The sequence below is a fragment of the Castor canadensis genome, chromosome 14 (genome assembly GCF_047511655.1).
Source record: "Castor canadensis chromosome 14, mCasCan1.hap1v2, whole genome shotgun sequence".
Lineage (NCBI taxonomy): Eukaryota > Metazoa > Chordata > Mammalia > Rodentia > Castoridae > Castor > Castor canadensis.
In genome coordinates, this window is record NC_133399.1 from 6,568,039 (window position 1) to 6,590,828 (window position 22,790).

The window sequence follows — 22,790 nt, forward strand, 5'->3', positions numbered from 1 at the left end:
CTAACAATTATGGCACATATCAGATTTTGAATTTTTTTATTGTGAATGCTTAAATTCTTTTTCTGATATTAGAGAAACTTTTCAGGGATTTCAGAAATTATAAATAGATGTTGTGGTCTCATATGCATGGTTTTCAAACTTCTTGTCAATGCCACTCCTGATGTACACTGTTTTGGTTATTAGTACAAATTACCTCATATTTCTTCTGGGATGGCTGAAGTCCGCATCAATATTTTCATTATCTTCTTTGTAAGGTATAAACAAAGAGAAATCATTAGTATTTAATCAATGTGAAAGAACAATTTGAGACCTCAGCTATTTCCATGGTATTATAAGATCAAGCATGTATATGAACCATTACTGTCCCCTTTTAAACACCCATTTAAGCAACAACACCAATTATCCACAACAGTAGTGTGCAGTTTTTATAACATAATGATGTCATATTTACCTATGTAGGACAGGTTGCTATAGGTTTCTAGCATCACTTCTCTGTAGAGCTTCTTTTGGGAAGGGTCCAAACAGCCCCATTCTTCCAGGGTGAAGTTCACAGCAACATCCTCCAAGGTCAGGGGTTCCTAAAATGTCCCACACACATTTGTGAGAAGAATTGTGAGTGTCACAGCAGTGGAAATAGAAAATCTCTATGTAATAAGTTCACATGGTGATGTGGTCTCCACATATTCAATGCATTTTGTTTTTATCACACTCATTCTCCATCTATCCTCACAGGCACTTCATGGTAATTCTGACATCTCACTGGATTGATTTCCTAAATTCAAAGCAGAAAATCATCACAAAAATTCCATTTTATACACTGACATTGTAGCACTCTACTGACAAGTTTCTTCTTCTTAGTTTCCATTAGAGTAATATCAGGTGAAAATAGACTGCAACAATAATGATTTTAATACAGGAATAAAAATTTCATGTCTACTGGCATTGCAGAATTGCTAATGAGATGAACCTTACCAAACCAAATATAAAGTAGAAAAAGGGGATAGTGTCCTGGAGCAATTTATTCCAATAATATCCTATTGTATACAAACTATTTATGATTATTTGCACATTTCTTCAATGTTCACTGGAGAGAGTTTGTACTAAGAGAACCCACAATGCACTCACGGTTATGAACAGAATGTTGGTATGACAAACAGTATTTAATATCTCTTTTGTAAAATATTTCTCTTGTAATTGAGCACCTCCTCGATGACTGTATGAAGAGAGAACATTTGGAAGCTTCTACCTGGTTTCTTACAGACTAATCAAAAGTTAAAGGTAAATAATATGCATGAAGGACTTTTCAGATAATGTTACAGTTTTTGCTTTAGCATGAAAAAACATACAGTAGATAGAAGAAATGTGTCACATGTCCCTATAAATAGATGAATTTAAACAAGTCATCACATCATGTAGCCGTGTACAATTGTGCAATTTCAAAATACACCTTAACACTCATGAACAAAACTACTTTTCAAAGTGTAATTAGGTTCACAAATTGCAAACAGCAATGAAAAATAATGGGAATAAGAATACAATCCCTTGGCCCAATTGTGGGCCTAATCTTGGAATTCCACCGGAAGGATCACAGATTAAACACTGGAATGATCTCCATAGCAAGAACCACTGTCAGAAAAGGAAGCATAATGAAGAAGAATGGAAGAGAACAAGGGAAAGAACACAAAATGTCCTACTATGTAATATCAATAAACAATGTCCCAACTGCATTATCAAGGACACTGTACTATGAGAAAGAGATTAACAAATAGGCCTCAGAGGAAAGGGAATGAGTCTTCCTTTGACTTTAAAGTAAGAGGAAATTGATTCATGACAGAAGACACATCATGCAATTTTGCCTGAAAGCACAAAATCTGAAACCCAGTTCCTCCTTGAAATCACATATTATATTCTCCAATATCATGGACAATGATCAAATCGCATGGGAAATAGAAAAGTTAACATCTGAATACTTTTGAATACTTTTTGAAGTCATTGTGTCACATGCCTGTCATCCCAGCAATTGCAAAACTAAGGAAGGACTAGCAGATGTTCAGTGTTATCCTGGGATACATCTCAGTTCAAGAGCTATATGTAAAGTCTCTGTGTGAAAGTAACACAAAAAGAAGAGCATTCTGAAAGTCATTACCCAAGGAACATACAAAAGGAAAGTGGAATGTTAATATAGTAGCATGGAAAAAGAAAAAAAATGAGGCTAAATATCTGCAATAAAAGGCAAAAGAAAGAATTAGTGTACTGCATACACAAATGAATGAGAATGATATTGAGAAATGCACATGTCTATTCAACATAAAATACAAGGTATGAATCAAGATCTATGTCCATGATTTAGGAATTAGCTGAGTAAAATCAGTGTTCAAAATCCAATACATAAATAACGCGTAATGCTTAAATGGAATGGCAATTGCTGTGAGCTCCACTGACATTTCTCTAATTCTAATTATAAAATACAGCCCTGAAATTGTTTCTAATACCCACTGGACTTATTATGAAAGTTAATCAGAACTATCTTTCACGTCCTGGAGAAGAGGTCTAGAAAAGACCTCAAAACCATGACCACTGAAAGAAAAGTGAAAATAGTTTAGTTCAATATCACACATGCTTGAGTTTGTGAAAAACGTTCAAAGACAGTACCCAGAAAGCACTTATAAGGAATAGGTCTAATACTTTTTCTAATTCCAAAGGGTCAAAATAAGAACACGGTTTAATGGATAAGATGGAAAAAGGATTTTCTCAGTTTGCATAAAATAGTGCAAAGAAAACGCTTAAAGTTTTCTGTTCTTCCTGCAGTCATGCTCACTCTTACCCACCCTGAGTCTGAAGCAGAAGAAAAATCCTCTTTACTGTCAACATCAGAACAGAATTATCACAAGGAATAATCTACCAGCAGTGAAAGTTAATTTAGCTATATGTCATCACTGTTACCTCCCGATTTCTTCCCCTTTCTTGGAAACCAAAGATCTTTTATGCCTAGCAATTGTGCCATTTGCGTATCTTAATTTTGGAACAACCCACATAATGCAATAATTTCATAAAACCTTCAAGTGTGAAGAACACACTCAGTGCTGAAAAGGAGCCCTGCAAGGCCTAAGATTCCATTGATCAGCAGAGAAAGCTGAGGATATAACTCTGTGATCCCATCATATTCTTTTACTCTCATCTACTAGTGAGAAAACTCTAGGCCTCTACATTGATATTTCTGAGAGAGAACATTTCAATTCAGTCATTTTAAGTTTCCACTAAAATAAAATGTGAAATTCAGAAACTCAGTATATATGACACTACCAAATGTGACTATCTTTTACACATACCCTCACAGATAATCTTCATGTGTTCAGAGAAGTATAAATCCAGAATAACTATACATGTCAAAGTTAAAACACTGAAGACAAAACAGTACCATATTAGCAACAGTTATACCTTTAGAAAGAACACCCACCAGAATTTACCTGTGGTTCACCTTACTTCAAGTACTATGCACCATCAAACTGGTAACACACTATCTCTCAGAACACCAGCCTTTGTTGAATTTTATAGTTTTACAATATTTAAAATGGACTTGATAGCTTAGACTATGTTACACTTTGGAAAAAGTTCACTGGATTCATTAAATGTACTTTTATTTGGTGTTGATGAATGGAACCTGTAACACTTGCATCCAGTGGGCATATGAGCATGTTGAGTTATCTAGCATCATTTTCTGCATTTTTCTCCTTGCTTTTTATTTTTGGTTGACAAGTCTTTGAGTTCAGGGTTTTATGTTTGCAAAGCAGATTCTCTACTAATTGAGCCACACTTCCAGTCTTTTTGCAATGGTTATTTTTGGAAATTGGGGCTGATGAAATATTTACATTTATCCAAAAACAGTGAAATATGATAATAAGTGAATCCTTGAGAAAAGAAATGAATAACTTAATGTTAGGTCAATTTCTGAGCATGAGCAAGGCCACAGGTTCTCTCCCAAGCACTGGAAAAAACTAAACAAAATGATACAATCAAAAAAGAAATGAGTAAAAGATATTCAGGTTTTATTTAAACCAATAAAAATAGGATTACCTGTATTATTTTTATTGATTTCCTCCTAGAGTTATCTTTCTACTTCAAGCCAACCCATCAATAACATTCCAACAATGGCTATTTGAATTTCCAAGGGAAAAGATGATTATATTGCACAATACCAAAAGAAGAACTCTTTAGACCCTGTGGCTCAAACTTGTCATACTAACTACTTTGGAGGTTAAAGTCAGGAGGATCACACTTTTTGGGATCCTTGTTTATCTGGGATGGTCCCATGTATCACTTAACTAGCATTTATTTACATACCTCTTACAGGGGCAAAGGATATCTAAGTTGTTCCTATTGGTCAAGATATATTAAGAGTTTTAGTAATTCTGTGCCAGAACCTGAGATAAAGAACACACACAGTTTTTTAAATATATCACCAAGCAAAATAACCTCTCAAGTGAATAAATCCTTTCTTTCAGCTGGAGATCCTACAGGTCTCTGACTTTGCCATGCTCCATGGTAGGCTACCTCAATTGTCAAAAATTACATTGTGACAAGACAAATTCTATGAATGAAAATGCAAACAACTGAAAACTTGTCCAAGCAAAGTAATCTTGGTAACACTAGTGGTTAAGACTTCCACCCCACCATCGTTCATGTTCCCATTGTTCTTAGATATCCAACAAGGGAAACACACACTTTTGATTCTTTCAAGTTCCACCTCAAATTCATAAACTTCCTTGATCATCCGAAAAAGAATCCTAACTATATAAAGTATCCTAATGAAATTCTCTACTCTTTCCAGGCAGTCTCTGACTCATCCTCAGCCTGAGCACTATATCAACCCCTCCTTTATTATTGCATGCAACACAATCTCGAGACTAGGATCTCTGGTCCATGATCTAATTTGAGGCCCTCTTTTAACCATACTCTCTCAAATTCTTTTAACTGTATTTGGTCCTCTTTACTACTCTTGAAAAAACAGCCCTGCTTCACCTTTCCTTGAGACACCTGCACACTCTGTTGTTGGGACTGTCCTGCCACTGAGACCCTAAGTTCATACTTTTCCTAAATTTTCATTTCATTTTTGGAAAATGCTGTGTAGGCAGAGGCCAAAGAGAGCATCAATTATGTTCACAAAACTTTGATAAATTTCCAATCTCAATTCTCCCATTTGAAACCCAAGTCCCTGTGCACCACCATTGTAGAAATTTGTGCAATGTGACCTCCCTGTAAATTTAGGAATTTACTAAAATCATAAGAAGCACAGGTCTGGGATCTGGTTGTACATTCAAAACCGTGCTTCCACATTTTTACATAATTCAGGGCCATCAATTTTACTCTAAGAAGTTTTGACCTCTCATGACATTCATCCTCTTAATGCACTACAAGTTTCCATTCCTTAACCCTTCAGTTTCACTCATTTCTGGAGTTTCAACTAATTTAATCAACTGAGGTTTTATAGAAGGAAATCGTAAATATAAAAAGCAACCCTTTCTTATTAGTGTCTGTCTGGGTGCCTGTTTCATACTAGACCATGATTCAGAATACATTGAAACGTCTTTCACCATTTTTGATAATATTTCTGGATTACTATGTTTCCAGCAACATGGTTGCATTGACTGCTTGTCATTATTGATTCCACTTTCTTGAAAGATTTTCTATGCAATCTGAAATGTCATCATATAGCTAGTCATCATTTTGGATTTGAAGAATCTGCTTTACATTGAACTTATCTTGTAGTCTCACTCTTAATCATTTACTGATATTTTTGTACTTGGACTTAAACTCATTGCCTACACCTGAGTCACCCCCCCACCCTTTTGTGACTTTTTTTTTCAAGATATTGTCACACAAACTACTTCCCCAGGATGGCTTCGAACCATAATTCTCATGATTTCTGCATCCTGAGAAGCTAAGATCACATGCATGAGCTCTTGGTACATGCTTTTCTGACTGTTTTTCTATTCTCTTAGTATTTATCAGACCATTTTGACTTGCAATCATGTAGGTTTACAAAAATCTACAAGAGATAATGAGCGCAATGTTAACTTTCTCCACAAGTATCCTGCAATTTTATTAATTCACATTTTCATTGTCACAAGTGAATATTTATACAGAAAACTCAAGTCATTCAATGGCATATGACTCTGTGAAACCAATATGACCTTACTTCTTTATAAGATTTTTAAATGCTATTATATTCCAACCCTTTTTTATAGAAAGAAAACCCTGAAAGTACCTATCATGTGCTTCCCAAACAAGCATTTCTTCTTCAGTTTTTGGGCAGTCTTGCTATGTACACAACGCTTTATGCAAAATCACTCTATTGCCTGTGTTAGCCTCAAACTCATGAATCACCTATCTCAACTACCCTATTCCTGAAGTAGGAGGCAAGTGACACCAGGTGCAAATAATTTCTTTCTTCTTGATTCATCTTAATGTTCTCCTGGTTAACTGGCTTCATAATGCATGCTACTTTGCTAATTCTCACTTTTAATTAACATTTTCACATCTTTTCTGAGTGACAAACAGAATATTGTATCCAACACCAGGGTAGATATCCTTCAAAGTGACAGGCCATATCCCCAACTCAAACCAAGACCATGTTCCCACCTAAAATACAATAATGGCATGGAATTTAAATCACATAAGGTATGATTTGAAGTCATATTGCAATAGAACTGGAAATCAATAGAACAAACACAATTGGAAAACCCCTAAGGAGTCAATTCAATTATAACACTGTAAATGGCACATGTATGAAAGGAAAGTGAGAAGTCATTAAACTATTTGAAAGTATATGAAAATAAATCTTTTGGGTTTATACATTTATTTTTTAGTACTTTATTAACACTGGATGGATATTGAATTGATATTGGCAAAAAGGAAGAAGACAAGGATGAAGATCTGAGAAGAAAGTGGAGAGGAGAGTGTGTATGATGAAAGTAGTATATAAATACATAAGCCTATAACCTAAGGTACTTTGCATTCAGAGATGAGGAGGATGGGTTCCATATCAGTTGAGAACTGATATGGAGAGAAAAGAAGAAAATAAGACAGGGAAAGATGTGAACTCAAAAATGTATCACATGACAAGGGGAGAGCACATGTGGGTGGGAACACATGGAAAACCCAAAACATGAAAGTGTTTGATGTCCTGAGTCCAGGGGAAACTAATACAGAAACCAAAAAGGAACAGAGGGTGGTATGAGAAGGTGATCAGGAATCAGGGTTAGAGATGAATCAATTGGATTGTAACACATTTGTACATGAAAGTAATGCTAGGAATTTTTATATCTCTGCTTTACTAGCCCTGTCTTCCTTATTATCCTTATGTCTTCTTTTCAACAAAATTAGAGATAGAGTTGGGCAATGTGAGCTCTCTGCAAATTTATGAATTTACTAAAATCCTAAGTAGCACAGGTCTAGGATCCTGTTTTGCATTCAAAACACTGCATAATTCATAAAAATTCACTACATAATTCAGGACCATCATTTTTACTCTGAGAAGTTTTGAAGAAGTGGGGACACTTAAGGATCATAGCTTCTCCTGCTGGGAATCTACTACCTCTCACCATCAGCTCATTTGGGGAGAGAATCAAGGGCTCCAGGATGGATGAGGTTACTCGGAGGTACAGCACATAATGACAGGGTTCTGCCCATCCTTGCAGATCCACACCCTAGATTTAGGATGGAAGGCCACAAGGTACTCCAGGCAACTAAGGCATTAGACTCCAGCTCTGTTCTGCAGAGGACAAGGTCTCTACAACATCTTCAAGCGTGTCTAACAACCTCATCCCTATGAGAGGACCCTGGTCACAAACACTACTATGGCCTTCTATGATGATTGGATTCTGCCCTCGAATCTAGCTGAGCACACACATAACACAACTGAGATTGAGTGCCACAGTTCCCATATCAAAAGAAATCTCAGTGATTCAGAAAATGATGGGAACCACAAAGTCATTTTCCAAGCATTAGACGGTGGTCATTCTTTCCACTGGATTCTAATTGGTCAGCCTATACAGTTCTTCCCTAAGCAATTTTCACTGGCTATTGAACCTGGGCCCTGACAACTTAGATCTCTGTGAAAGGAGAAACGATACCCTCCCTGACAAATTTGCAGGGCCAGTACATGATTCCAGGCTCAGACCATAGGAGACGAGGCCTCCTCATTGGACCTTATGTTCCCCAGCATGGGTATGCATTGTATTTAAGCAGAACATGCACCTGGCTTTTCCAAAAGAACTCTATTGCCTTCATGTGGAAATAGGGCCAGGAGTCTGCTCAGAATACCCCACACTCAGCATCTAAGAATATAGCCACTGATTTCACAGAAGGATCTATTTGTAGGACAGGGCAAGTGAGACTTCAATAGAATAGGACAAAAGGCCTGGTGTAGTCAGAGTATGTTGGTATCAGTCACTTGTCTATATGGACAAGGATTTCTCACATCTAGTCCCTAAATCTATCCATTATCAGTCAAGAAAGTAAGAACAAGCAGGATGCCAGTGGCTCACACCTATAATCCTAGCTACTCAGGAGAAAGAGATCAGGAGGACCATGGTTTGAAGCCAGACCAGGCAAATGGTTTGTGAGTCCATGTCTTAACAAAACACTTCACAAAAAAGGGATGGCAGAGTGACTCAAGTAGTATACCCTGACTTCAAGCTATCATCCTGCAAAAAAAAAAAGAAAGCAATGAAGAACATACCAATAAGCAAGCCCAATTACTAAGTAGAAGAAAAGCTGTAGCTATCACACCAAAATGGCAGCAGAGACTGGAAGGAATTTCCTGTAGTAAGCAGTGGGTCCTCCTTAGAGCAGCCTGTGATTCACCACTTCCCATGTAGTTCTCACTGGCTAGGGATCCAGAATCCATCCTTGAGATCTGAGAAAGAGAAGAAGTGATCTGCTACCAGGGGAGTGCAAAACCCAAATAATTGAATCCAGAAACAGCCCTCAGCAGTTTTGGGCTCCTCCCTAGTGCCTACTCAGTCCAGCCTGGGGCTCATTATAGTTAAGCAGAACCTGCTTTTCAGAATGGACCCTTCTTTTCAACTGGGAAATGGAGCCTGGAATATGCTGAAAGAAATTAACACTCAGTTTCCCATGGGGAGAATTTTCCTGTGATCTCAGGAAAATTATGGTTCTAGACCAGGTCAGGAAAATGGAAAAACTGTGCATGAAGATAATATCATATCCACTGTTCTCACACAAGGAACAAATAACAACAAGTATGAGGAGACAGGGAAATGTGGATCATCAGTCAAGAAGCATTGTAGAAGTTTCTCAGACTGCCTTTGCTAAAAAGCATGGACTCCATACTCAATCCATCAACTAAACCAGGAAAAAACATGGTATCTCTTCATTTACAACCTGTCTGTTCTCTGACCATTCCCTGCTGTCACCTTGCAACCCCTTTGGAATCTAGGAAGGAGAAGATATTTAGTTCATGACCTGACACCAAATCTACCCCCAACAGTAGGCCCTCCTGTGGAAGGACCATCCCTTAGATAACAACTCCAGAACCTCTCCCAGAAGTACAGCTGAGTGATAACAACTAGACCATACCTATGACTAGAATCCTTTAACTATGCATATCTTTGGTCCCTACCCCCTGTTCTTTGCCTATTTCAATCTTTGCCAATTTCATGTCTGTAACCTGCATATGATGAACATGTGCTCAGTGCTTACACTGCTTCATCCCACGGCATAACCCTAGCTGTGTAATAATTCTCCTTTCCCTGCTTCTTTTGTTGAATTTGAAGGGCAATTAGCTGGAAATAGAATGAAGCATGTATGGAGCTTGGGCCTTGGGTCCAAAATTCTATTTTCAGAATGAGACTATTCATTCCTGAAAAGTCATAGGCAATAGATTCATTTCACAAAACCTTTCCTGGGACAGTCAAAAGTAGAATCAAAAGATTGTAGGCAAACATATTGAAGAAACAGCAAACTGGAAATGTGATGTACAAAGAAGATATCAGTACAGACTTAGAAATCAGCAGAGGATTATATAGAAATTATAAGAAGGAGATAAAAGAAGTTCAATGAAACCATCACTTTAGGTTCTCAATGGAGGACAAGAACAGGAAGAACAAAGAATCAACTTGAAAGTGAATGAAATTATGCAGCCAAAAGAGAAAGAAAACATTTTAAAATTCACAGAATGTGTTACCAGTATCTGAATTTTGTAAGATTTTGAAAGTTCTTTAGATAGAAAAAAAGACATATAAGCTAAGAATGTAGGTCACATAAAGATAAACAGTGTTAGGAAATTAAGAAATGAACAAAAATTCCTTTCTTTCTTCCTCACTACTAGTACTCAAGGAAGACCTTTGCTTAAAGTCATTGAAAGTGAACTATGGACTAGGTGATCATACCTTATAATTGGAACATTTAGTAAGAACAGTTGTATATGGGTTGAAGAACATTACTGGAGAACATACCAATATGTCGGTACTGTCCATGAAGACCCACATCTTTATTTGAAATGCATTTAGCTTACTTAGAAAAGGATTTTACACATTCATAAAATTACAAACAATACATTTTAAACATACTTGGTTTCAGAAAGTGGGACAGAAAATGTGATAGTATAATTAATAAAGGACTGCACCTATCAGACTGACTCAAGTGGTGTAGTGCATGCCTTAGCAATCACAAGACCCTGAGGAATAAATAAGTTAATAAATAGGTATATAAAGGATTTCAGCAAGATTGTACTACACCAGCTAAATGCACAGCACATCATTTTGCTGAGTTTATAATAACAATCAGAACTTCAAATTAATAGAAGAACACTATTTACAAAAAACAAAGAAATAACACAAAAAGAATGACAAGCAGAGGAAGGGATGACATGGGGACCAGAGTAAAATGAAGGAACAAGTAGAAAAAATGCTCAATAGCACAGACCATCAGTATAGTACAAACAATGGCACTGAAATAAGCTGTTTAATGATGAGTTGACAAGTGTAATAAATTAGGACATTCCACATATTGGCAAATCTCAGAATAAGCAAACATCCACAAAACTTCAGATAAGTTCATACACTATGAAAACTTCCTATGAAATTTAAATTATCCATACTCTACAGAGCACCAATACCAGAACCCCCACCCCAATATAATATTCTCCTAATAGTGTAGAACACTAGGGCAACTTTTCATAATTAAAATGAGCAAAATCTTCTGGGTCAACCTCACCACAAGGGATATGATTTATGGAATTGACTCTTTGTGAAAGATCCATTACTCCAAAATGTTTCATGCATTCACTTTAAGGTGAGGGAAATACTCAGCATCAGCTTTTGACATAATGTGACCTTAGTGAGCTATCTTAATCTTCGTCAATGTACACTGAGATGTATTAATTCCAATGTTTATTTTCAGAAAACTTCTGATCTCTTCCACAATTTTAGGTTTCCAAAGTATATCTATATTGTTTATATCTAAATAGTACATATGAAGTCTATCCAGTGTGTACTCTTTAATGAACCATACCTCAATTTTGCTCTACTCCAATCCCTTCCTGAATTCATCTCACACAAGACAAAAGTACCAGGAATGCACAGTCTGGTAACATTACCAAATATTCCCCCAATGACCCCAAATGTTAGTACTTGTGCTGTGTTTCTTTGCCATCACTTCTGATAACAAATATGTGGTGTTACCAACACCAACTAACTTTCAAACACCAACTAATTGTCCTTCAGTTCATATCTGACACCATCCAGACTTAGCACATTCCCTCCAACTTCTGGGCAGTATGAAACAGACAACAAGTCCTAGCACATGTTTCTTTGTCTGGTCACACCAGTGACCTTCCTAGTCATAGAGAGGTACCACTCTGAGACAAATCATTAGAATAAATGCAAGCACTGCCTCAAAGGGGCTTTTCCTATTACCTCAGAAACTTCAAGGATTTCAGAATCACTTTGCTGGAAACTGACACAAGGACCAAAACATTTAATTTATACTACACACCCACATCATCTTCCCAATGCATCAACTTTTTGGCCCATCAGGAAATATATAAAGGTGTTTTTCTCTGAGCCTGGGCCTAACAGACTTGTCTTCATTGGCACAAATTACACTGTCTAACCAGCTACCTCAACACAAAAGGATAGTGGTGACACTGATTTTGCCAATCCCCATAACTATCTATATCCAAATTCTTCTCTCATTTTTTTCCCTCTATTTGAGAGCAAATCGCCTCTCTTTTGTGCCTTTCTGTCTAGAGTAATACTCTTTAAATCACAGTTTAAGTTTAGCAGCATTTCATTACAAAAAAATATTCCAGAAACTACCTGTGGACAATTTAAAGTTAAGTCAGGAATGGTCAAAAGTGTCCTGGCCACTCAGAAGCCAAACACTGACACATGTGGATCTGCATTTCCAAAAAATCTGACAATGTGCAGAATTTTTGAAAATTTAGGGACTTATTGGCAACACCAAGAAGCACTAGATTGAGGACACACAGCATAGAGTTTAGTCCATGCTTCCCTTAAACCTGAAGGTCTCGAATGGAAGCCAGGTCACAGTAAGGAGTTACAGAGACACTGCAAAGGAGGGCTTTGACTCAGCACAAACTGCATAAGTACACCGTGGTGTCCCCAGCCACCTCAGTTAGCAGATAGGGACTTGGAGGCAGAAACTCCCAGCAGGGCTGTGAGCTGGGATGAAGTCGCCTCACAGAGACTGAGGACTGGGTTAAAGTCTCCCAGTCCACCACCATCCTAAGATGGCAGAGGACCTAAGACACTAAGTGTGATCAGGGCACACTTTGTGGAACCCACAAGACAGGGCCCAGTCAAAACCACCACTGCTTCTGGTTCCAACAGCCCCTCCACCCAGCATGGCAGATGTCCAGCCACTCTCTCAGCATTTCCTTCTTCTGATGCTTTCAGGTGACCCTCCTCTTTGTCTGGGAGTCAGAAGATTTCGCACAGCTGCTGGAGCTCTATAGCCTGAGAAACAGCAGCAGGTGCATGGCAAATATGGCAATAATGGGGAAGGCAACATGAATCACCTACTACTGTTGCTCCTCATTGGAAGGGTGGTGTAGACAATAAAACAGCTGCTCTCATTGGATAATGGATACACAGCCCAACCCCCAAGCCCTTGAGAGATGGCAAGGTGGACTGGGGAGGAGGTGATAAAGTCATGAGTTGAAAATGAAAGAATCCAACAGCCCTTCTCAAATAGGCTTCCTTGGTGGGAGATATATTTTAGTTTGTCAATTAATTACATTCAGCAGAACTTGTCCTTCCCCTCTGGACAAGAACAACAAAAAGACCACACTTCAAAATTCTCAATGTCAGGGCTAATTAACACAAAGAAAATATCATGAAATCATAAATCCTGTTTAATACTAGACAAAATTAAATGATTTTTGTCATTCCAACATTTCACAAACAACACAATAAGTAAGCAGATATCCAGGAAAGATCAAGTGATAAATTCATATATCATCAAATTTAACTATCTAAATTTTATTTCATCCAAATATACATAAAATAATTTTTCCCAATTTTGTGTAAAATTTATAAGGCATCATTTCATCATTAAAATATTATAAGCAAGAAGCACAAAAAAATCCTAACTGCTTAAGCAGCAATTCCACAGAAAAAAGATTCTAAAGAAAGAAACAAAAGGGAAGTTGCTCAAAGATGCAGCCTATTGAACCTACACTGCTTGAGGAAAAGGTGTATAGGTTTTTTTGTTTGTTTGTTTGTTTGTTTTTGGCAGTACTAATGTTTGAACTCAGGGGTTGCACAGATTTTAAAACTTAGAGACAACTGTCAGTGTGCAGATGCAGTCCATGGTGGCTCACCTTTAGGAAGGGAGTGAGAGGAACCTACAAAACCAGGAAATTTCACTCAAGAACCTCCACACACACAATTTTCCCCACTTACGTGATGAAATGGCTCACTATGACACAGACTCATTGGGAAAGGTGTCAAACTCTCACCCAGAGCCAATTCAGTATCCAGAGATATGCTTTCTTTTCCAGGTGTTGCTAAACTCAAATGAGTTCCCCAACACCAATGGGCTTCCCATGTTTTAATTCTGAGGACAGTTGCAATGCAGAGCTGTAGACATTAAATAACTTTAACACTGAGTCCAAGGCACCTGCAGCAATGTAGTTTCCAGTACCACATGTGTCTGCTCTGCGTGGTCACCAATCCCCATTTTTTGTGGTGCTGGAGTTTGAATCCAGGGACTCACACTTGCTAGGTAGTAGCTCTACTAAGCCACTCCAACAGCCCTTCCTTGTGTTACCTCAGTATTTTTGAGATAGTTTCTTGCAAACAGTTTGTTCAGGCTGGCTAATTATCACACAGCTGGCTTCAAACCATGATCCTCCTGATCTCTACTTTCTAGATAGGATAGCAGGAGTGAATCACTAGTGCAGAGCACCATTTCCTATCTTAAGATATCTGGTGATGGCACTGTACACCATCTTACTAGTACCATAAAGACACTACCTAAAAAAGACCAAGAACAAACAACCAAATATGCTCCTATTGCTCAGGACATTCTGAGTTCTACTTACTGCATAGCAGAACCTGGGACCAAGAGCAACACAAATAAACTCTGAAATTAACAAGTCATTTTATCCAGCAGGAACACCCCAAAACTTATGTTTCTTTTCCATGGTCCATGACAGGCATTCTCAAATATCACAAACTGCATTGTGACTGGACCAATGACCTGAATGTAAATGCAAACAGTTGAAAATTTACCAGGACTACACAAGTAATCATTCTGAACACTGGTGATTAAAAACCACCACCCCACCATTCTTCCTATTCTCATTACACTTAGATGTCCTTCACTTTTAAATCTACAAGTACAAACTTTCAATTTCCACCCTTTATGCTTCAAAATGAATAGCTTAATTGATCATAAGAAACTCATCACTCATTATGCAAACTGCCCTGTATGTTCTCTGCTTCCTGCAGGTCTCTGATCTTTGACCATGTCCAATAAGAACCAGCAAATAACACCTCCTTTACTGACATGGTAAGGACTGGCTGGCCTCAGGGAAAGATGTTCTGCTATAGGAGCAGATGTTGTCCTTCTATCATCCTTCATCTCTGGCCTTCTTTGTCCTCTTGTTTTCTCCTCCCTATAAAACATAGACTTGCTCTGTTTCATCCGACAGACTGTGCAGGTCTTGCAGTTGCTGCTGCCCCAACACTTTGGCTTACTTTCACTGTGTTTATGTCCTACCTTAATCTACATTTCATTTGTAAAGTACTGTCTATACATAGGCCAAGGTCAACATCAATCATGTCAGAGAGAGCAACAATCACAAATCTTAAACACCTCCCAAAATCTATACTTCACCTTAAACACCAAATGCATATGCCATCCATTTTCAGTGAGTTAGGCAATGCAGGGATAACTGTAAATTCAGGGATTTATTTTAGTCACAAAAAGTAATTGGTTGGGGGACTGACCCTGGAATTGAGACTTCAAATATTTGTAGTACTCACGTTTCAAACATTTACATCACTCAGGTCAATCAAATGTATCTAGAGAGTGTTAAGAGCAGGGAACTTAGGACCACAGATCATGCTGCACAGGAACCAATGACCTTCTGCCATCTCCACAGTCTGTAGAGGCATGAGCTCTAATGCAGAGCTCCCTAAGAGTGCTGTGGTTCTGGGACAGGTCAAAAGTAGGTAGCTGAAAGAATGATTGGTTTAAAGCCATCCACCCACCCCCAACCCTAGAAACCATCCACCCACCCCCAACCCTAGAAAAGAGAAGACCAAGTGACTCGCAGCACCAGTAGTGACTTGGTCTGTAAGCTTCAAGGCTGTGATGGAGAGGCCCAGTTCCATCACAGCCACTAAGGCCCTTGTCAAACCCCTGATCCTGCCCAGTCTGTGGAAGGAGGTCAGAAACTCACCATTTTGTGATCTTGTGGTGCCCAGTTCTGGCACATAACCAGCAGCAGATGCAATGCACAGTGAGAAATTGAGCCACAGAAGTGGACCTCAGAAGCACAGAGTGGTCCAGAAAATGTGGCAACAGGAAATGCATCATCTGTGTTAAGAAGTTGGGCCTCTTTCTGATGGCCTCTGATTGGCTGTTCCCTACAGTTTGCTCCTTGCAGCACTTCTCCTTGGCTTCTGATCCAGGACCACTCAGGTTAGAAGGGATCCTTTTCCTGGCAGAGTACCAGGACCAAATACCTGTTTCCAGCTATAGCTCTTAGCAGGCCAGGCCTCCTTTCTGGTCACTACTGAGTCCTGCCTGGGGATTCATTGTAGTTAAGCTGAACTTCCTGAATTTTCAATGTGGAAACAGCTTTTTCCACTTGGAAATTGGGCCAGAAGTCTGTGGACTGAATTCCACAATTAATGTCCAAGGAGACTCAGAAAAGACAGGACATAGGAAGTCAACATAGGGTCAATGTTAAACATGTCTTACAGCTCATGTTTCAATCTAACCATTTTATGCCAAGGATATAAAAACACAATACCAAAAGCATAACATATTTTTCATGCAAGGGAAAATGTTTTTACATGACAATTATATTCCACTAAAGATTCAAGGGAATCAAAAGGAAGATTGACTCAAGCAGTAGTCTGTCTGTTTTTGTAAGCAGGAAACAGTTAAAATCTCACTCCTACCTTCACCACCCCCAAACAAACAGGGCAATGGAGTGGCTCAAGTAGTAGAAAGCCTGCCTGAAAAGCACAAGGCCTTCAGATGAAGCAACACTATTGCCAGTAAAAAAAAAATAAATCAATAAAGAGGAAAAAGAATGAAAATATCAGGGGCACAATGTCAGGCAATGATTCTGTCACCCAAGATGACAAGTAAAACCCAGTTTCATGAGTTTAAACAGATATAAACAATTCACACTGTGGTGGCACCATGAGATCATGAAGAACCTAGGTTCCTTTGGTTCATGCCTATAATCCTACCTGCTCCAGAGACAGAGATCAGGAGGGTGTTGGTTCAAAACCCATGCTAGCATAAAGTTCTTGAGACTCTACCTCAAAAAATCCCATCACAAAGAAAGGTAGTGATGTAACTCAAGTGGTAAGAGCACATGCTGGATTCCAAGATGGTGGCTAGAGGGAGGAAGCAGAAAGCAAGCCTCCTATAGTGAAATCTTGGAGAGACGCTGGAGACACACTTTGCAGGTATAATCACTGAGAAAAGGCATAACTTTGACCCTCCACACCTCCAGCCGGCGCAGAGAATCTCCACTTCACGTTAAATGGAGAAACGAGGAGGGTCCCCGGGCTGCCAGTGGCCAGCGCCCAGTCGGCTTGGAAAGACGTGGACCATGTGAGCTTTGTGGTACCACCACAGACAAGCCTGGGCCAGAGCAGCATAGCCCCCTGGACAGACTGACCTCCACCCAGGGAAAAAAAGAGAAACTGAGTAATAAGCAATAAGAAAAATTAAGACACACTGGAAAGAGGGTGGGGCGCCCTGAGCGCTGAAGATTGGGGGAAGGGAACCCTTCCTGGGACTGTAAATAAACAAGTCGGGTGGGCCAGAGAGCCTCTGGCAGGAGTGGGACGCGTACCCAGCAACCAGGAGCGGGGAAGCTTGCGAGAGTGGTGGAGGGAGAAAAACTCCACAGGAGAAGAGGGAAGACCCACTTCCCACGTGAACTGTAAAGAAATATGGCGGCCGGCAGAAGCAACAGCACCGCCCAGTAACCAGGAGCAGGAAATCTTGTGAAAAAGTGGGAGGAAAACTGCACAGAAGAGGGGGTAAGACAAACCTCCCACATGAACTGTAAATAAACACGCAGGCTTGACAACACGGGGGCAGTGTCACCTTTCCCAGTGCTTGGAAAGGGGAAAGCCTGTAGCAGAGGCTCCCACACAGGAGAACTCTGAGCAAACAAAGCCTGTGGGGCCAGGTGAGTGCTAAGTTCACCCCAGAGATCTGCATAAATAACGCCGCCAGCTACAGCAGGCTGAGAGCAGCAGGCAGGCAAGCCACAGTTGCAGATACGACTCTCAGAACTGTCTCCAGACTCTTTTTTTTCTTTTTCTCCCTACCTTTGATGAGAGAACAACCGAATTACAACTGCAAGCCGAAAAACTTACTGAAATTGTATTGCATTTGAACTTGGCACACTTGGTGGGACTGTGTGTGTGTGTGTGTGTGTGTGTGTGTGTGTGAGTGTGTAGTTTTGTTCTACTTTATGCATCCCCTTTGATGAGACAACTACAGGACAACATCTGAGGCACCAACTCCAGGACTGGAGATTGAGATGGACACCCAAATTATTAACACTGAAACTGCATTGCATATAAACTTGGAAGTTTTTTTTTTTTTAATTTTCTATTTTCCATTTTATTTTAATTCATTTTTATGTATAGATATTTCTTTCATTTACTTAGTTTTTACTTTTTTATCTTTGATTTTCAATCCTCTCTTTGTCTCTCTAAAGCCTGTTCAGCTTACTGTCGATTGGTACACTAACACTAACTGTTTATACCTTTGAAACTTTCTAGTCTGATACCTTGTTCTGCTGCCTCCCTCTTGTCTGTATATTTGTTTTCCCCTTTTCTTTAACTTCTTGCTTTCCATCTCAGCTCACCCTTCCATTCTAAATATTACCATTGTTATTATTACAAGCTAGAAAATACTTAATTGCACACAGTACAGGGACAGTAACAACACCAAAGACAATGAAGGGAAGACAGAAAAAACAGGGAAACCAGTTTCCCCACAGCAAAAAATTAGTACAGGAACAAAAGGGGAATGAAGAGAACAGAAACTCAATCCAGACTCCAACAAAATGAAGACAAACTATGCCAAAGGACCCAATGAAGCCCACAAGAATAATTTAAAAGAAGACATACTACAAGTACTCAATGAGAATTTTATAGAGATGATACTGGATAGGGTCAACCAAAATGTACAGGAGACACTCAAGAAATTCCAAAACAACAAAAATAGAGAATTTGAAAAAGCAAAAGAAGAAATAAAGGAAACCATAAAAGCACTGTATAAACACCAAAGTGAAAAAGAGAACACAATGAATAAACGGATAAATGAACTCAGGACAAAAATAGACAACATTAAAGAGGAAAACTGCCAGGATATGGAAAACCTAAGAAAAAAGAATGAAACAAAACTGCAAGAAAAAATGGAAGGCCAATCCAGGAGAATAGAACAAACAGAAGACAGAATCTCAGAACTTGAAGATGAAATGGTAATTAAAGGAAAAAAAAAAAACTATTAAATAAACAACTCAAGACCTGTGAAAAGAAAATGCAAGAACTCACTGACTCCATCAAAAGACCAAACTTGAGAATCATGGGCATCGAAGAAGGAGAAGAGGTGCAAGCGAAGGGAATGCGTAATATATTCAACAAAATAATAACGGAAAAATTTCCCAAATCTAGAGAAAGATATTCCCATACAGATGCAAGGGGCCTCCAGGACACCAAACAGACCATATCAAACTATGGAAAGAATACTGAAGGCTGTAAGAGAGAAAAAACAAGTAACATACAAAGGTAAACCCATCAAAATCACAGCAGACTTCTCAACAGAAACATTGAAAGCATGAAGAGCGTGGGGTGAGATCTTCCGGGCACTGAATGAAAATAACTTCAACCCCAGGATACTCTACCCAGCAAAGCTATCATTCAAAATAGATAGAGCAATAAAAGTCTTCCATGATAAGCAGAAACTAAAACAATATGTGACCACAAAGCCACCATTACAAAAGATTCTGCACACAGAAAGTGACACTCAACTTAACCATGAAAAGGCAGGCAGCACCAAACCACAGGAAAAGACAAAGCAAGACAGTAGAGAGTAACATCAAGTTAGGTACACACAATAAAACCTTCAAACAACTAGGACAACTAAATGGCAGGAATCACTACATACCTATCAGTACTAACGCTTAATGTTAATGGACTTAATTCACCCATCAAAAGACAACGTTTGACAAAATAGATTAAAAAAGAAGATCCAACAATTTGTTGCTTACAGGAGACTCATCTCACCGACAGAAATAAGCATATGCTTAGGATGAAAGGCTGGAAGAAGATTTACCAAGCCAATGGCCCCCAAAAACAGGCAGGAGTAGCAATACTTATCTCTGACAAAGTAGACTTCAAACCTACATTGATCAAATGAGATAAAGAAGGACATTCCTAACTAATAAAAGGGGAAATAGACCAAAAGGAAATAATAACCATCAATCTGTATGCAGCCAATGTCAACGCACCCAATTTCATCAAACATACCACGAAAGACCTAAAAGCATATATAAACGCCAGCACAGTGGTTGCGGGAGACTTTAACACCCCATTATCACCAATAGATAGGTCATCCAAGCAAAAAATCAATAAAGAAATCCAAGATCTAAAATATGCAATAGATCAAGTGGACCTAGTAGATGTCTACAGAACATTTCATCCAACCTCTACACAATATACATTCTTCTCAGCAGCCCATGGAACCTTCTCCAAAATAGATCATATCCTAGGGCACAAAGCAAGCCTCAGCAAATATAAGAAAATAGAAATAATACCATGCATACTATCTGATCACAATGAAGTAAAAGTAGAACAACAAACATAAAGACAAAAAACAAACAGCTGGAAACTAAATAACTTATTACTTAATGAAGAATGGATCATCGATGAAATAAAAGAGGAAATTAAAAAGTTCTTGGAAGTCAATGAAAATGAAAACACAACCTACCGGAATCTATGGGACACAGCTAAGGCAGTCCTGAGAGGAAAGTTTATAGCCATGAGTGCATATATTAAAAAGATTGAAAGATCCCAAATCAGTGACCTAAAGATACATCTCAAACTCCTAGAAAAACAAGAACAAGCAAATCCCAACACAAATAGAAGGAGAGAAATAGTAAAAATTAGAGTTGAAATCTACGAAATAGAAAGAAAAAAACCATACAAAGAATTAGTGAAACAAAAAGTTGGTTCTTTGAAAAAATAAACAAGATTGATAGACCCCTGGCAAAGCTGACTAAAATGAGGAGAGAAAAAACCCAAATTAGTAGAATTAGGAATGCAAAAGGGGAGATAGCATCAAACACCATGGAAGTCCGGGAAATCATCAGGGACTACTTTGAGAACCCATATTCAAATAAAATTGAAAATCTAAAAGAAATGGACAGATTTCTAGATACATATGATCATCCAAAACTGAACCAAGAGGAAATTAATCACCTGAATAGACCTATACCACAAAATGAAATTGAAGCAGCAATCAAGAGTCTTCCCAAAAAGAAAAGTCCAGGACCTGATGGATTCTCTGCTGAATTCTATCAGACCTTTAAAGAAGAACTGATACCAAACCTCCTTAAACTGTTCCAAGAAATAGAAGGGGAAGGAAAACTGCCAAACACATTTTATGAAGCCAGTATTAAATCCTCTACAAATTAATGGCAAACCCAATTCAGCAACACATCAAAAAGATTATTCACCACAACCAAGTAGGCTTCATCCCAGGGATGCAGGGGTGGTTCAACATATGAAAATCAATAAACGTAATAAACCACATTAACAGAAGCAAAGACAAAAACCACTTGATCATCTCAATAGATGCAGAAAAAAACCTTTGATAAGATCCAACATCATTTCATGATAAAAGCTCTAAGAAAACCAGGAATAGAAGGAAAGTTCCTCAACATTATAAAAGCTATATATGACAAACCTACAGCCAGCATTATACTTAACGGAGAAAAACTGAAACCATTCCCTCTAATATCAGGAACCAGACAAGGATGCCCACTATCTCCACTCCTATTCAACATAGTACTGGAATTCCTAGCCAGAGCAATTAGGCAAGAAGAAGGAATAAAAAGAATACAAATAGGTAAAGAAACTGTCAAAATATCCCTATTTGCAGATGACATGATCCTATACCTTAAAGACCCAAAAAACTCTACTCAGAAGCTTCTAGACATCATCAATAGCTATAGCAAGGTAGCAGGATGTAAAATCAACATAGAAAAATCATTACCATTTCTATACACTAACAATGAGCAAACGGAAAAAGAATGTATGAAAACAATTCCATTTACAATAGCCTCAAAAAAAATCAAATACCTAGGTGTAAACCTAACAAAAGATGTGAAAGACCTCTACAAGGAAAACTGTACACTTCTGAAGAAAGAGATTGAGGAAGACTATAGAAAGTGGAGCGATCTCCCATGCTCATGGATTAGTAGAACAACATAGTAAAAATGTCTATACTCCCAAAAGCAATCTACATGTTTAATGCAATTCCCATCAAAATTCCAATGACATTCATTAGAGATTGAAAAAGCTACTGTTACATTTATATGGAAACACAAGAGGCCACGAATAGCCAAGGCAATACTCAGTCAAAAGAACAATGCAGGAGGTATCACAATACCTGACTTCAAACTATATTACAAAGCAATACCAAAACAGCATGGTACAGGCACAAAAACAGACATGAAGACCAGTGGAACAGAACAGAGGATCCAGATATGAAGCCACACAATATAAGCAACTTATCTTTGACAAAGGAGCTAAAAATATACGATGGAGAAATAGCAGCCTCTTCAACAAAAACTGCTGGGAAAACTGATTAGCAGTCTGCAAAAAACTAAAACTAGATCCATGTATATCACCCTATACCAAGATTAACTAAAAATGGATCAAGGATCTTAATATCAGACCCCAAACTCTTAAGTTGATACAGGAAAGAGTAGGAAATACTCTGGAGTTAGTAGGTATAGGTAAGAACTT

The 22,790-nt window shown here is 38.4% G+C and overlaps 1 protein-coding gene across 10 annotated transcripts in view; it reads right to left on the bottom strand.

The window, feature by feature from the left end:
* Window positions 1-22,790, bottom strand: part of LOC109676360 (uncharacterized) — a 62,681-nt gene that overhangs the window by 10,169 nt on the left and 29,722 nt on the right. For 6 of the 10 annotated variants that reach the window (XM_020152795.2, XM_074053734.1, XM_074053738.1 and 3 more), the window contains 2 exons: window positions 452-578; window positions 194-245 (listed from right to left, as the gene is read on the bottom strand). In XM_020152795.2, coding sequence (XP_020008384.1) covers window positions 194-245; window positions 452-578 — 179 coding nt within the window. Of the gene's footprint in view, window positions 1-193; window positions 246-451; window positions 579-8,740; window positions 8,918-22,790 lie in introns of all 10 variants that reach the window. The other 4 variants (XM_074053736.1, XM_074053737.1, XM_074053731.1 and 1 more) reach the window with 3 other exon arrangements.